Source organism: Babylonia areolata, chromosome 20 (genome assembly GCF_041734735.1).
Source record: "Babylonia areolata isolate BAREFJ2019XMU chromosome 20, ASM4173473v1, whole genome shotgun sequence".
NCBI classification, from domain to species: Eukaryota; Metazoa; Mollusca; class Gastropoda; order Neogastropoda; family Buccinidae; genus Babylonia; species Babylonia areolata.
The window spans coordinates 29772806-29786066 of NC_134895.1; the positions used below are offsets into that span (position 1 = coordinate 29772806).

The window sequence follows — 13261 nt, forward strand, 5'->3', positions numbered from 1 at the left end:
TGGAATCATCTGAAAATACTACTTGGAAGCTGTTGCAATTACGAAAAAAGGCCTTGTTTTATATGCAACAAGAACACACCAGGGCCTAGTCAGTCACACACACACACACTTTATCTAACAATGTATGTGACTGTCTGTTACAAGTTGCCTTGCTGAACATTCAACACCACATACACACACCTCTAGCTGACGGACAAACTGCATGTCCGGATCGTAGAGCACCACGTAGGTGGGCTGGATCTCCTGCAGTGTACGCATCAGGCCATGAGGATCTGTACAGCTATGCAGAGGGTGCAGGATGGTGACAGGACCAGACATAAAGCCGTAGTAAGCATCTTTTGATGTCATGTCACACCCACTGCCAGTCGACTCCATCTTCTGCACCCATGCAGCTTCAGCTTTTATCTGTGCACATGACAATGAAAAAATTCATTCAAGTGGGGACAGAAAAGACAATGGATTTTTTGTACACCTAACAGTGAAAGAATTACTGCAAGTGCAAAAACCAACATTACCTTTTTCACATATCAACAATTTTTGGGCTGAAAATGACAAAGTTCAAAATCTATCAAAAATAGCAATCATGTCGAAAAGACAACTGGGCGATATGACTCTCAAGCTTGAGATCTAGATCTTGTGATTTTCCATAATAGTGACTGTCTATTGCAGTCTGCTCAGTGTTGTCATGATCTAACATCCCACCAAGTGTGTACCTTGTGTTGTCTCAGTATACCCAAATAAACGCATGCCCCTCAATTCTGGTGAACTTGCTCAATTCACAAACTCAACAGAACATCCTTCTCAAAACGATTTTACCTCCCTGGTTACCCCACACTCCCTCTCTGACCTAATTCCAATGTACCTGCCTCAGATGTACCCTCAATAAGCACACACCCATGCACCAGCTTAGAATTACACAGCCTCATTCTGGTATCCATTAATAGTGTCCAAACTAGAGCTTCTAAAGCCTGAAAGTCACCACGCTGAGCCAAAATGGGCTAAATCTCAACTAACTGTACACCAACAGTTATACAATACTGCAAAACAAAAAGTTGTCGATTTTGTGCATTGCACTCAATCCACATTTTGTTCAACCAAGATTGCGGCCACCTCCTCATTCAGAGACCTGTTTCATACTGTCAACTGTATGATTGTAAAAACAATGGATACTGTTCTCCCTTCCTCTCACAACCTTCCTCATATTCCTATTCTCTGACTTTATAAACAAGAAAATCAAAGCCATCAGGGACAACTTTCCACACTCACAACTGTAATCCCTCCTCTACACAGTATCATGGTACCTGGTTTTCTGAGTTCTTGCCAGTATCTGAAGAGTTCATTTGAAATATAATCATGAAATAATCCAAAACCACCTGCAATCTTGACCCCATTCCCACTTCTCTTCCACTTGACCATCTTGACTTTCTCCTCCCATCCATCACCAACATTATAAATGATTCGTTTTTGTCTGGAAATATCCCTCCAGAATTCAAAACCACCATTGTTAAACCTCTTCTAAAGAAAAGTTCTCTCGATCCCACTGTTTTCTCTCAAACTTTCCTTTTTTGTCATAAGTCCTTGAGAAAGCAGTCCTCCACCAGCTCTCTTCTCATCTCTCCCTACATCAGTCTGCCTACCACGCAGGACACATCACAGAGACAGCTATCCTTTATGTCGTGAATGACATTTTAACCTCTCTTGATGAGGACAAAATTTCAGTACTACTTCTTTTGGACCTTTCAGCCACTTTTGACATGATTTATCGTGATTTTTTTTTTCCTGCCCCATCATCTGCACCATTTCAGTGGCATTATTCCCACGCCACTCATTCCGAGTCCCCCATACATGGCCACACCCAGGTTCATCTGTCTCAGTCCCAGCACCAGCAGTCCAAAGGGAACCATCAATGCTTGGTCGCCAGGAGGCCACACAACAGAGCAGACCCTGCACTGCTGCTGAGTCACTTTGGTGGTATTCGGTAGTGCCTGTTCTGATTTAATGTACTTATGAAACCACCAACTAAGCCCCCTGCTGACAACAATAATGGCTTTGTCACAGAGCCAGACCGAGTGAACGTCTCCCCCAGAGTGGAGACCACCACCATGTCCCTCCAACGACAGTCCTCCATGAACCAACACTGAACACCTTGACAAGACACACCCCAAGCGCATAAGTGGAGGGGTATAGAAACTGAGGTCACCATGAGAGCAGGGCATGAAAGGCCACATAATTTGGGACATTTCTTTATATTGATGATGGTGGAAGAGGAGGAGGATGACATTGATGATGATAATGAAGATGCTGCTATGGAGGTCCATTTAGGCTGGGGACTATGTGACAAGGTTGCACTCTATGCTTGATAATGAAGATGCTGCTATGGAGGTCCATTTAGGCTGGGGACTATGTGACAAGGCTGCACTCTATGCTTCCTGTCATAATGATATCCCGGCGTCAACCAGGCCCCAGTGATACAGGCACTTGCAGTGTTGGTCAGGGAATAAGAGCAACACACCCAAAGACACATCCATGAAGTGGATGATACTTGACTGTGTGGTCCCAATCTTCCCATTTAAGCCCACAGCACACTCAACTCTAGATAGGAGCCAGCCGCAGGCCTAAAAACCCACCTCCACTGGGATTTGAACCTGCGTCCTCCCAGTTGTCAGTCCGTGACACTAACCACTTCGCCATGGTGACTGGTTTATCATGAACTTTTACCGAGCATACTTGAGAACACCTTTGGAATTTGTGGGAAAGCAATCAACTGGCTTCTGTCTTACCTCTCAGAAAGAAATCAGTTTGGTCTGGTTAAAGATCATCACTCTGAAAATTCAACTCTCGCATTTGGTATTCCACGAGGTTCTGTGCTAGGCCCTATTTTGTTTATCATGTACACTTCCCCTCTGTCTGAGTTAATCCAGACACTTTGTTGCACATGAAATGTTTGCCAACGACACACAGCTACTACAATGTGCTGCTCCTGCTGACTTTCCTTTGCTCTCATCCTCGTTACAGGCTTGTATTCTGAATGTCAAACAACAAATTTGAATTGTGATAAAAATGAAGCCAACTGTTCCTTTAAAAAGTGCTCAACCCATTTCCCTTTCAGCTCCTACTCCTACTTCACTCTTATTGGCTGATAGCAAAACCAAGTTTTCTATGTCCATGACCTTGGCGTTCTTCTTGACAGCAATCTTTCCCTGAAACAGTATGTTGCAAAATCTTGCCTACTAGCTTACTTCCATCTCAAATGCATCTGTACACTTCATTCACTTCTTACAGAAGAAGCCACCAAGACTCTAGTCTCTTCTTACATCCTATCTTGTCTGGCCTATTGCAACTCTGTTTTCATTGCCTGTCCTCAATCTGTCATTCAACCTCTTCAGTGCATTTAGAACTCTGCTACCAGACTCATTCATAAATCATCTAATAATAAACACTGACTCCTCTTCTTTATAAATTGCACTGGCTTCCAATTGAACAAAGAATAAAGTACAAGTGCTCTTGTCTCTGCTTTAAATTTATCACATGAAGTGCTCCCCGGTATCCATCTGAACTTTTCCATATATATATATATATATTCCTTCCAGGTCCCTTCGATCCTCAGCTGACACCAGATTCTTTCAGCTTCCTAATTTCATATGCAGACAGCATGGCCAACTAGCCTTTTCTTTCTCAGCAGCTAAGCTCTGGAATTCTCTACCATACTGTCTCCAACACAGTCAGTCCCTAGAGTCTTTCAAGTCAGGTTTGAAAACATATCTCTTTACCCATTACTATGATTAAGGCCTGTCCCTCCCTTCCATTAAATTATGTGCTTTTCCCATCCAGACTGATTTCTTGATTGTGATGTGCCTGTAAAGTATATTCAGTTTATACAGATAATTTCTGTGTACAGATTTCCCATCAAAGTGGCTAAACTTCATCAAAAATATTTAGATTCACAGTGGTTTTGACTGTGTTTGGTTTTCACAAACATTCCATAGGTGTAAAGATTTCTTTTGTCAAAATGTATATATACACATTCAGTCATGGAGAAAATTGCTTTAAGATAGTACTAAATGTCTGTTCTATAGGAGTATCAAACTTAACTTTTGTCAAGAAAAATATATCTCACAACTTCCAGATACATACATATATCTTTTATAAATGTTTTGGTGCAGTAATCATAAACTACAGATCAAATTAGGAAGAAGAGAAGGCGAAAACAGAGAAAAAGAATTTGCAAGTGTAACATGGGAAGCATTCGGGATGAATTTCATTTTGTTTTAGAATGTCCTGAATATATTGTAATTTGAAACAAATCGATACCATGCAGATATCAGTCCAATATATCAATGTTTGGTTTATGCAATTTATTTTGCACAGGGAAGGAAACACAATTTAAGTAAATTCATGAAACTTGGAAAGGGTGTGTTACTTAAAGTTACATTCAAAACGTACTTGCCTGTATGCTGAAGTTTGAATTGTTGCAAATCATTATTATACACATGGTGTGTGTGTGTGTGTGTGTGTGTGTGTGTGTGTGTGTGTGTGTGTGTGTGTGTGTTGCTTGTTTTGGTGACATTGTTGGGCTGAAGTTGTGATTCAATGAGTATGTATTGTAATTGTATCCTCCATGACGGGCACAACAGCCAAGCGGTTAACTCACTCCAGACAATGAAACGCTATAGTGTTCCTGACGTAAGACGTGGTTCCGGATGACACAATGCAAATAGTGGTTTCGACAATTAAATTTTTTTCCACGTTTTCCTCATGGGGTAGCATAACAATCGCAACTACACCGGGCATTGCGAACGTGTCAAGGGTCAGATGGAAAGTTTCTTTGTGAGATTCTGTAACAATACACTTGCCGGCAAGCCATTGAGTTCAGCACCCCACATGATAAACTAATCTGCATACAGGGGTGCACTTCCAGCTTGCAAAATGTAAACAGGTGTTGACATGAGCTCCAACATTTTTCAGTAATTGTGTGTTTTGGAGGCATTCCTGAACACAGCAACAGAGCGGACAGCTTGAGGCAGACACAACCGTCGAGCGCCAGCTGCAACCAACTCTCCTCCCAGCCGGTCATCACCTGAGCCAACTATGAAAGACCTCATGTCGTGTCTTAAGGATCTGAATTGTTAGTTTGATGGAATGAAAGACGACATGAATGGGATGAAAGACGACACGAAGGACGTTAAAGAAACATGCACTGGTCTCCGTGAGGAAGTGATATCACTAAAGCAGGAGGTCTCAGAACTGAGGCGTGAGAATGAGAGTCTGAAAGAACAGGACGGTAGACTGAGTGAAGAGGTTGTGCGCTTGGAGCAAAAGACAGATTATTTAGAGAACTGCTCCAAAAGAAACAATGTTATTTTCCATGGCATTACCCGTAGAGACAATGAAACCCAGGAAGACTGTGAGGGTCGGATCCTGGACCTCATTACTGACACTCTTGAACTCACCACGGACATTCAGTTTGACAGGCTCCACCGACTGAACAAAAAACCAGACTCTCCGATCATTGGTTGCTGCACCCTCTACAAGGACAAGGAGGCACTGCTTGGTGCCAAGTGTAAACTGCAGGGAACTGGGATCTTTATTGGGGAGGATTTTTCTAAGAGGGTTAGAGACATTAGAAAAAAAGCTTGTTCCACACTTGAAGGAGGTCAAGAAAAACAACAAGAAAGCATCTATGGTTTCTGATCACTTGACAATTGAGGGGAGAAAGTTTTATTTGGACCATGATGATAAACTGAAAGCTGCAACTTAGGTGAATGGCTGGCCTGTTCATGAAAAACTGTTGATACCCCAAACTAGCAACGTAAATGTCCATCATTAATTAAATGTAGAAGGAACATATACAGGTTTGACACTGTTTTCCGTCCAGTGTTCTGATGAAAACTCACGTGCAGGTCGAGCCATAGCCAGTGACACTAATTCGTTGGTGTCAGGCTCTCGCCACAGTGCTCACACTAGCAGTGTCATTTATGCACGGAAAAATGATTCCAAAGTGCACATGAACAAGTCAGTGACAAATACAGTGAGAGCAAATGATAGAAATGATGTTAACGAGACGTTAAGTGTTTGCGAAGATACCTTTGATGTGAATGATGATTTTGTTATCCCCGTAATTAAGCAATATTCATATATTTCCACGAACCATAATTCTTTAGCTTACAGTTCAGAATTTGTCCAAAACAGATGTGATTTATTCAATGAAAATTTATGTGAGAATGCTCTAGCTGGCGAGAGAGGTGGTCGGCATAATGTAAATGACACGGAGGTGAATGGGAAACGCTTATCATTCTTACACTGGAATGTGAATGGTTTGATTTCAAAACTTTTTGACAATGATTTTGTTTCATATGTCTCGTCTTTTGATATTATATGTTTGTGGAGAAGTTGCAGTCAACTGCTTTTAGAAATCACCAAGTCTTTTGTAAACCTGCCATTCAGTTAATAAAACAAAGGCGTCGTTCAGGAGGCATTATATGCTTGATTAAAAAAGAGTTTTTACCATATGTTCAAGAGGTGCATACTGATAACAAAAATTCTATTACGTTCTTGGTTTGTAAAAATCTTCTTGGTTTCTCAAAAGATGTTTTGTACGTTTGTGCTTATGTTCCACCAGAAAACTCACTATATTATTCCTTTTTCGATATTGGTAATGGTATTTGTGACTTAGAGGATTGTATTACAGATGTATTTCTCTCTATACATGATGTTCATTTGCTTTTCTCTGGGGATCTCAATGACAGAACGTCTAATATTTCTCAATATGTCTGTTAATGAAACTTTATAACTTTGAATTAAATTGCAAGCAAGAATGTTTGAATAGATGGTTTGAGGACAATAGCTTGAATGGATATGGTAAATGTTTATTGAATATGTGTATGGCACTGGGTTTGTGTATATTAAATGGTATATGTAATGGTGACCTTCAGGGTCATTTCACAAACATATCTGAGACTGGAAACAGTGTTAATGATTATTATATAGCTTCAAGTGACCTGTTGGCTGTGATGTATCAATCTTGTACTCTTCATGTGGCTGAACGAATTGAATCTGACCATTTACCTCTAGAGCTAAATATAAATATTTCACACAATCAAACACCCAAAGAAAATAAGCACAGGAAACCACAGTATGATGAGAAATTTGAGTGGCAAGATGAACATGTGGATGTTTTTAATTATCAAATGAATAGGTCAACGTTTGAAAGGGCTATTATTCTGATTAATGAAGACATTAATGCTGCCTTATGTACTGTTAATGACTGCATTAAAAAAACAAGCTGAATGTATGAAATGATGAATGAGAATAGATGCAAGGGCTAAGTATAATGACTGATTTGATCAAGAATGAAGACTTGCTAAACGAAATTTAAGGAGACTCTTTAGAAGGTATTGGAAAACTTTAAAGGACCAGGACAGTAAATTGTTTTGTAAAGCTCGAAAGGAATACAAAAAGTTAATTCAGGGAAAGAAAAAAGAAAATGACAGTACTTTACTTACTAATCTGATAAACTCAGTTAACAACCAGCAAGAATTTTGGAGGTATCTTTGTAAAATATCAACGAAAAAATGTCAAACAACCAATGATATCACTGTTAATGAATGGTATGATCATTTCAAAGAGCTTCTAGAAAAAGATACTGACAAAGAAGAAAATACTGATGATAATATTGAAGAATCTGTTATTGATGGTGGTGGTGGTGGAGATGGTGGTGTTGGTTGTGGTGGTGATGGTGCTGGTGGTGGTGGTGATGGTGATGGTGATGGTGATGATGATGATGATGGTGATGTTGATGATGATGCTGAAATTAATTATCTTGATCGTCCAATATGAGAAGAGGCTTTGCTGGCAATACAAAAACTTAAAAATAGGAAGTCTGCTGGACCTGATGGAATTACTGGTGAATTACTGAAATATGGTGGTGATATTGTAGTTTCTTTCTTAATTAAGTCCTTTAATGTATTTTTTGACAAAGGAATATTTCCAGAAAGCTGGACAGAAACAATCATAATACCATTGTTTAATAAGAGAGGCAAGGCCTTCAAGACTCACTTGTGATACACTTTAAAAAAAAAATCAAAAAAAAAATCTAATCATTAAAATGTGTTCTGTATTTGTTATTATAAAGCTTTGGGTTAAAAGAAAAGAAAAAAAAGTCCTAATGGCAGATTCGAACCCTGCGTGTTCAGGTGAGAAGAAACTGTCTTACCCATTAAACTATAGTGGTTCCTTAGCTGACGTTCAAAAATATAACATTTAAACATGCTTTTTTAAAGGGTGATAAATCGATTGCAGTATTCGCAGTGAGAACATTGTTTAAATCATATTATTCTGGTGTATCTTGGGCATTCAAAAAATCTTTTAAAAATTCTTTTTTAAGTCTACGGTAAAGGAGACGTGGCTATCGCTGCAATCACACTGCAACATTTAGCCGTTTTCTCTGGATCTAGATAGATGTACAAGTTTAGTTACACCCGGTTGACACGGTCGATTCAATTTCTCTTTTATGTTCATTCTTGTTTTATAGTTTTAAAGTTGATATGAAAATTGAGTATTTTGTTGAACAAATAACATGTAGAACCAAGTACAAGTACTTCTAAACGTCATATGAAGTGAAAAGGACTTCATTTTGAGAAAAGTCAAGACTGGAAATATTTACGTTTCATCAATTCAAGGGTATTAACTCTCATGGTTATTTTAAACTGTGAATTCCGACTGATTCTGTGCATATTTTTATGGCAATTTGGGGCATAATCCAGTAAGTGATGGGGCGTTCACAAATCTTTCTCTGAATAAATATTTAACGGTCTCTTTCTCCAACTTTCCATCACATGTTATCGTGTATTGTCGATTGAATATAGGATTGAACGGGCAGGTCAACAACTTGAAACAAAATGGTGTCGTTCACGTTCACAAAGAATATGAGCACACGCTTTGAATATGTATAAATATGTGTACAGCCAATAGATCTATAATGTCCACTCGTTGTACTGATTTTAGTATTTTCCGAAAAAGACCACATGGCCGAATGAACATAGTGAAAGCCCTGTACACTGAGAGTAAACCACACAAGCTTTTTATGTATTGAGTATAATTTCAAAATGTAATGTTTAAGATGAGAAAGATCACTTTAAAGCAAATTAAGCCCTCTAGCATTAATTACAGATTAATTTCCCTTTTTTACTATCTGCACCAAAGACATGCAAAATAAATATAAATTCCATGCTTAGCAAAAGAAGTTCCTGTTTGAACAAAAAATGATAAAAATGACTGCTCTTGTTATGTCAGAATATCAGATCAAAGTGCCAAGTTTAGAGAATAAAAAAAATATAGATATAACATTATTATATAGATGTATTAAAGAGTATGTACAATAATGTTAAAGCTAAAGTAATATGTAATGCTGACTTTACTATGTCATGTGTACAAAAAGCGTTAAACAAGGAGATGTAGTCCTGTTCTATTTTCTTTGTTCATTAATGAATCAGCACTAGAAATAATTGAGAATGGTTGACACAGTCACTTCCTTGACTGTCTCGTGGAGGTGGCATCGCCATCGTCTATAGAAATATCTTGGAGTCTTCCCTTTCCTTCTCTCATAACCATGCCTTTCCACATGACACTTTTGAAATGCTCGAAGTCACTCTCAATGTTCCCGGTCACTCAATCATCTTCTGTTGTCTCTATCGTCCTCCTCCAAGTTGTAAAAACAACCTAACATCTTCTCTGTTTCACGATGAGTTCCGAACATTACTTGATTAGTACAACCTTCGTTCTGGCAAACTTATCATCCTCGGAGACTTCAATTTTCATTTCAACAATCAAACTTCCTCTGATGTCAAACGCCTATGTCTATCTCTGTCCAATCATTCTCTCTCTCAGCTTGTTACAGAACCAACACACAGATCTGGCCATACGTTGGACTGGCTCATCACACGTGACACTGATGCCATGATTGCGTCAGTGACTGTAACTGATGAACTCTCTTCCGACCATTCTGCTGTCATATTCTTGCTTAATATTTCAAAACCTACCAGAACCAAAAAATCCGTTACTCGTCACAACCTGAAATCCATCAACACTTTTTCTTCTCAAGCTGCTGAACACCTTTCCAAAATTTCTTCCCACAATCAAACTTCCTCTGATGTCAAACGCCTATGTCTATCTCTGTCCAATCATTCTCTCTCTCAGCTTGTTACAGAACCAACACACAGATCTGGCCATACGCTGGACTGGCTCATCACACGTGACTCTGATGCCATGATTGCGTCAGTGACTGTAACTGACGAACTCTCTTCCGACCATTCTGCTGTCATATTCTTGCTTAATATTTCAAAACCTACCAGAACCAAAAAATCCGTTACTCGTCGCAACCTGAAATCCATCAACATTAACACTTTTTCTTCTCAAGCTGCTGAACACCTTTCCAAAATTTCTTCCCGCACCAATGTCTCTACACACTACAACACTGTCCTCTCTCAACTGCTGGATGAACATGCACCCCCCACTATCCGCATGCTCCCTGATAGACCTTCCGCCCCGTGGTACACACAAGACATTCGACTTGCAAAACGCACACGTCGCCAATTGGAACGGCGATGGCGATCAACAAAACTGAAAGTCCACAATCAAATCTTCCGAAAACAAATAAATAAAGTCAAACATATGATCTCATCAGCGAAGACAAACTTCTTTTCTTCTCAAGTTCTCGATGCCACATCCACCAAATCTCTTTACTCTGTCATGTCAAATCTTCTCGGCACTGCAAAAATGACTCCTCTTCCTTCTGCCTACACTTTATCTGAACTCATCAATGTCTTCTCCTCTTTCTTTTTTGACAAAGTCCAGAATATTCGTACCATCTTAGACAAAATGTCTTTCCAACCTACTCATCCTGATCCTCAATTCAATGGCACTCCTCTCCATTCCTTTAATCCATTAACTGAAACAAAAGTCCATGAAATCCTGAAAGAAATGACAATAAAATCCTGTGAGCTCGATCCTATACCAGCCTCTGTTTTTTCCCAGTGTGTCTCACAGCTTCTCCCCACAATCACCAACATTGTCAACTCATCCCTTCTCACTGGAACGTTTCCATCCACTTTCAAAACTGCAATAGTCCGGCCTCTTCTGAAGAAATCCAACCTTGACGCAAACATTTTGAAAAACTATCGACCAGTTTCTAATCTTCCATTCCTGTCCAAACTCCTTGAAAAAGCTGTCCTGAAGCAGCTCAACAATCACCTTTGTTTCAACAATCTCATCCACCCATTTCAGTCTGCCTATTGTGCTGACCACAGCACCGAAACCACTCTCCTCCACATCCTGAATAACCTACTGCTAGCGTCCGACTCAGGACAGATCTCCCTTCTCACTCTTCTCGACTTGTCAGCTGCCTTTGACACGATAGACCATTCAATCCTTCTTTCCCGTCTTCATTTTACATTTGGTATCAACAGCACTGTTCTAAACTGGTTCAAATCTTATCTCACTGATCGATTCCAGTCTGTCATTGTTGATAATTTCCAGTCTGAACCCATTAAAATTGAATATGGAGTCCCACAGGGGTCTGTTCTAGGCCCAGTGCTCTTCACACTGTACACTGCTCCTCTCGCTGAAATTATCAACCGCCATAATGTCAGTCATCATTCTTATGCTGATGACACTCAACTCCAGAAGAGTCATACACCTGAAAAACTGTCGTCGCTCTTGCAAGAAACATCTAACTGCTTCCTGGATATTCAAAATTGGATGACTCTAAATAAGTTACAATTGAACGCGGACAAAACTGAAGCAATGATCATAGGAACTATAAAAAAAAAAACTCTCTTCCATAACAACTGACACAATCAAACTTGACAGTACATCCATCCCTCTTTCTAGTTCAGTCGGGAACCTCGGCATTGTCCTTGACAACACACTGTCCATGCAAAAATTTATCAATCAGACATGTCAATCCTGCTACTGTCAACTGCGGCACATCAGTTCCATCCAGAAATATCTGTCCATTGACGCAACATCTAGACTTGTCGTTTCTCTCATTCTCTCTCACCTTGACTACTGTAACTCTCTATTGTCTGGTTTGCCTGCTTCATCCATTCAGTCCCTTCAGTGCATACAAAATTCTGCTGCCCAACTCGTCCTCAGAAAGAAAAGATCTGAGCACATCACTCCTCTTTCGCAACATCTCCACTGGCTCCCTGTCTCACACCGAATAAAGTACAAGATCAGCACTCTATGCTAAAAATGTATTCACAAATCAGCCCCTTCCTATCTCTGTGGCTGCCTTCACCTCTACACTCCATCTCACTCACTACGATCAGCTCCGGATCCACTCCATTTATGCATACCCAGATTCAAACTCTCGACTGTTGGCCGCCGTTCTTTCTCTGTCTCTGGACCTTGCAATTGGAATGAACTTCCTCTTTCACTTCGTCAAGTCTCCACACTCAGCTCTTTCAAGTCTGGCCTTAAAACCCACCTCTTCCCAAAATATCCTCCCTTCCCTGCCTCTTCCTTGTCTTCAGTTTCTCCAGTTTTAGAGTTATGCGTGCGTGAGAATGACTGGTGTGAAAGCGCTTAGATTTGTCTGTGCACAAGATTCAGCGCTATATAAGTACCATTATTATTACAGTGCTACTTTAACTCCTGATTTTATTGAATTGTTTATTTTGTTATTGGCAGATGATATCATTTTGTTGTCAGATACCAGTTGGTCTCCAAACACAGCTAAATAATCTTTACACTGCAGCAGATATGCTTAAGCTATGAGTCAATATGGATAAGAGCAATATTGTTGTATTTCGAAAAGGTGGCTATTTAGCAGCTAGAGAGAGGTGGTTTCTCAATGGTGAAAAAATGTTGATTGTTAATTGTTACAAATATCTTGGTATATATTTTTCTACTCGGCTCAGTTTTGCAGTTGCTTGTGAAGACCTTGCAAATAGGGCCAAAAATGCTTTGTTGCACATTAAGTGTAAATTAAACATACTTAAGAATAATTCCATAGAATGATTTTTGAAAATATTTGACACACAGGTTCAACCTATTGCTATGTATGGAGTGGAGTTGTGGGGATGGATAAAGCAGCTACACATATTGTAAAGGTTCATTTATATGCACTGAAAAAATTCTTTGGAGTCCAAATGAATACACCAAATGATTTAGTTTATGGAGAAACAGGTTGTCACCCTATTTATATTAACTCGTCTGTTCATTGCATTAGGTACTGGCTTAACCCCTAGGATGCCTATATGAT

At 39.6% G+C, this 13261-nt stretch overlaps 1 protein-coding gene across 1 annotated transcript in view; it reads right to left on the reverse strand.

The window, feature by feature from the left end:
- Positions 1–13261, reverse strand: part of LOC143295387 (DNA repair endonuclease XPF-like) — a 223768-nt gene that overhangs the window by 48339 nt on the left and 162168 nt on the right. Inside the window, exon 16 of the mRNA XM_076607056.1 lies at positions 181–405. Coding sequence (XP_076463171.1) covers positions 181–405 — 225 coding nt within the window. The remainder of the gene's footprint in view (positions 1–180; positions 406–13261) is intronic.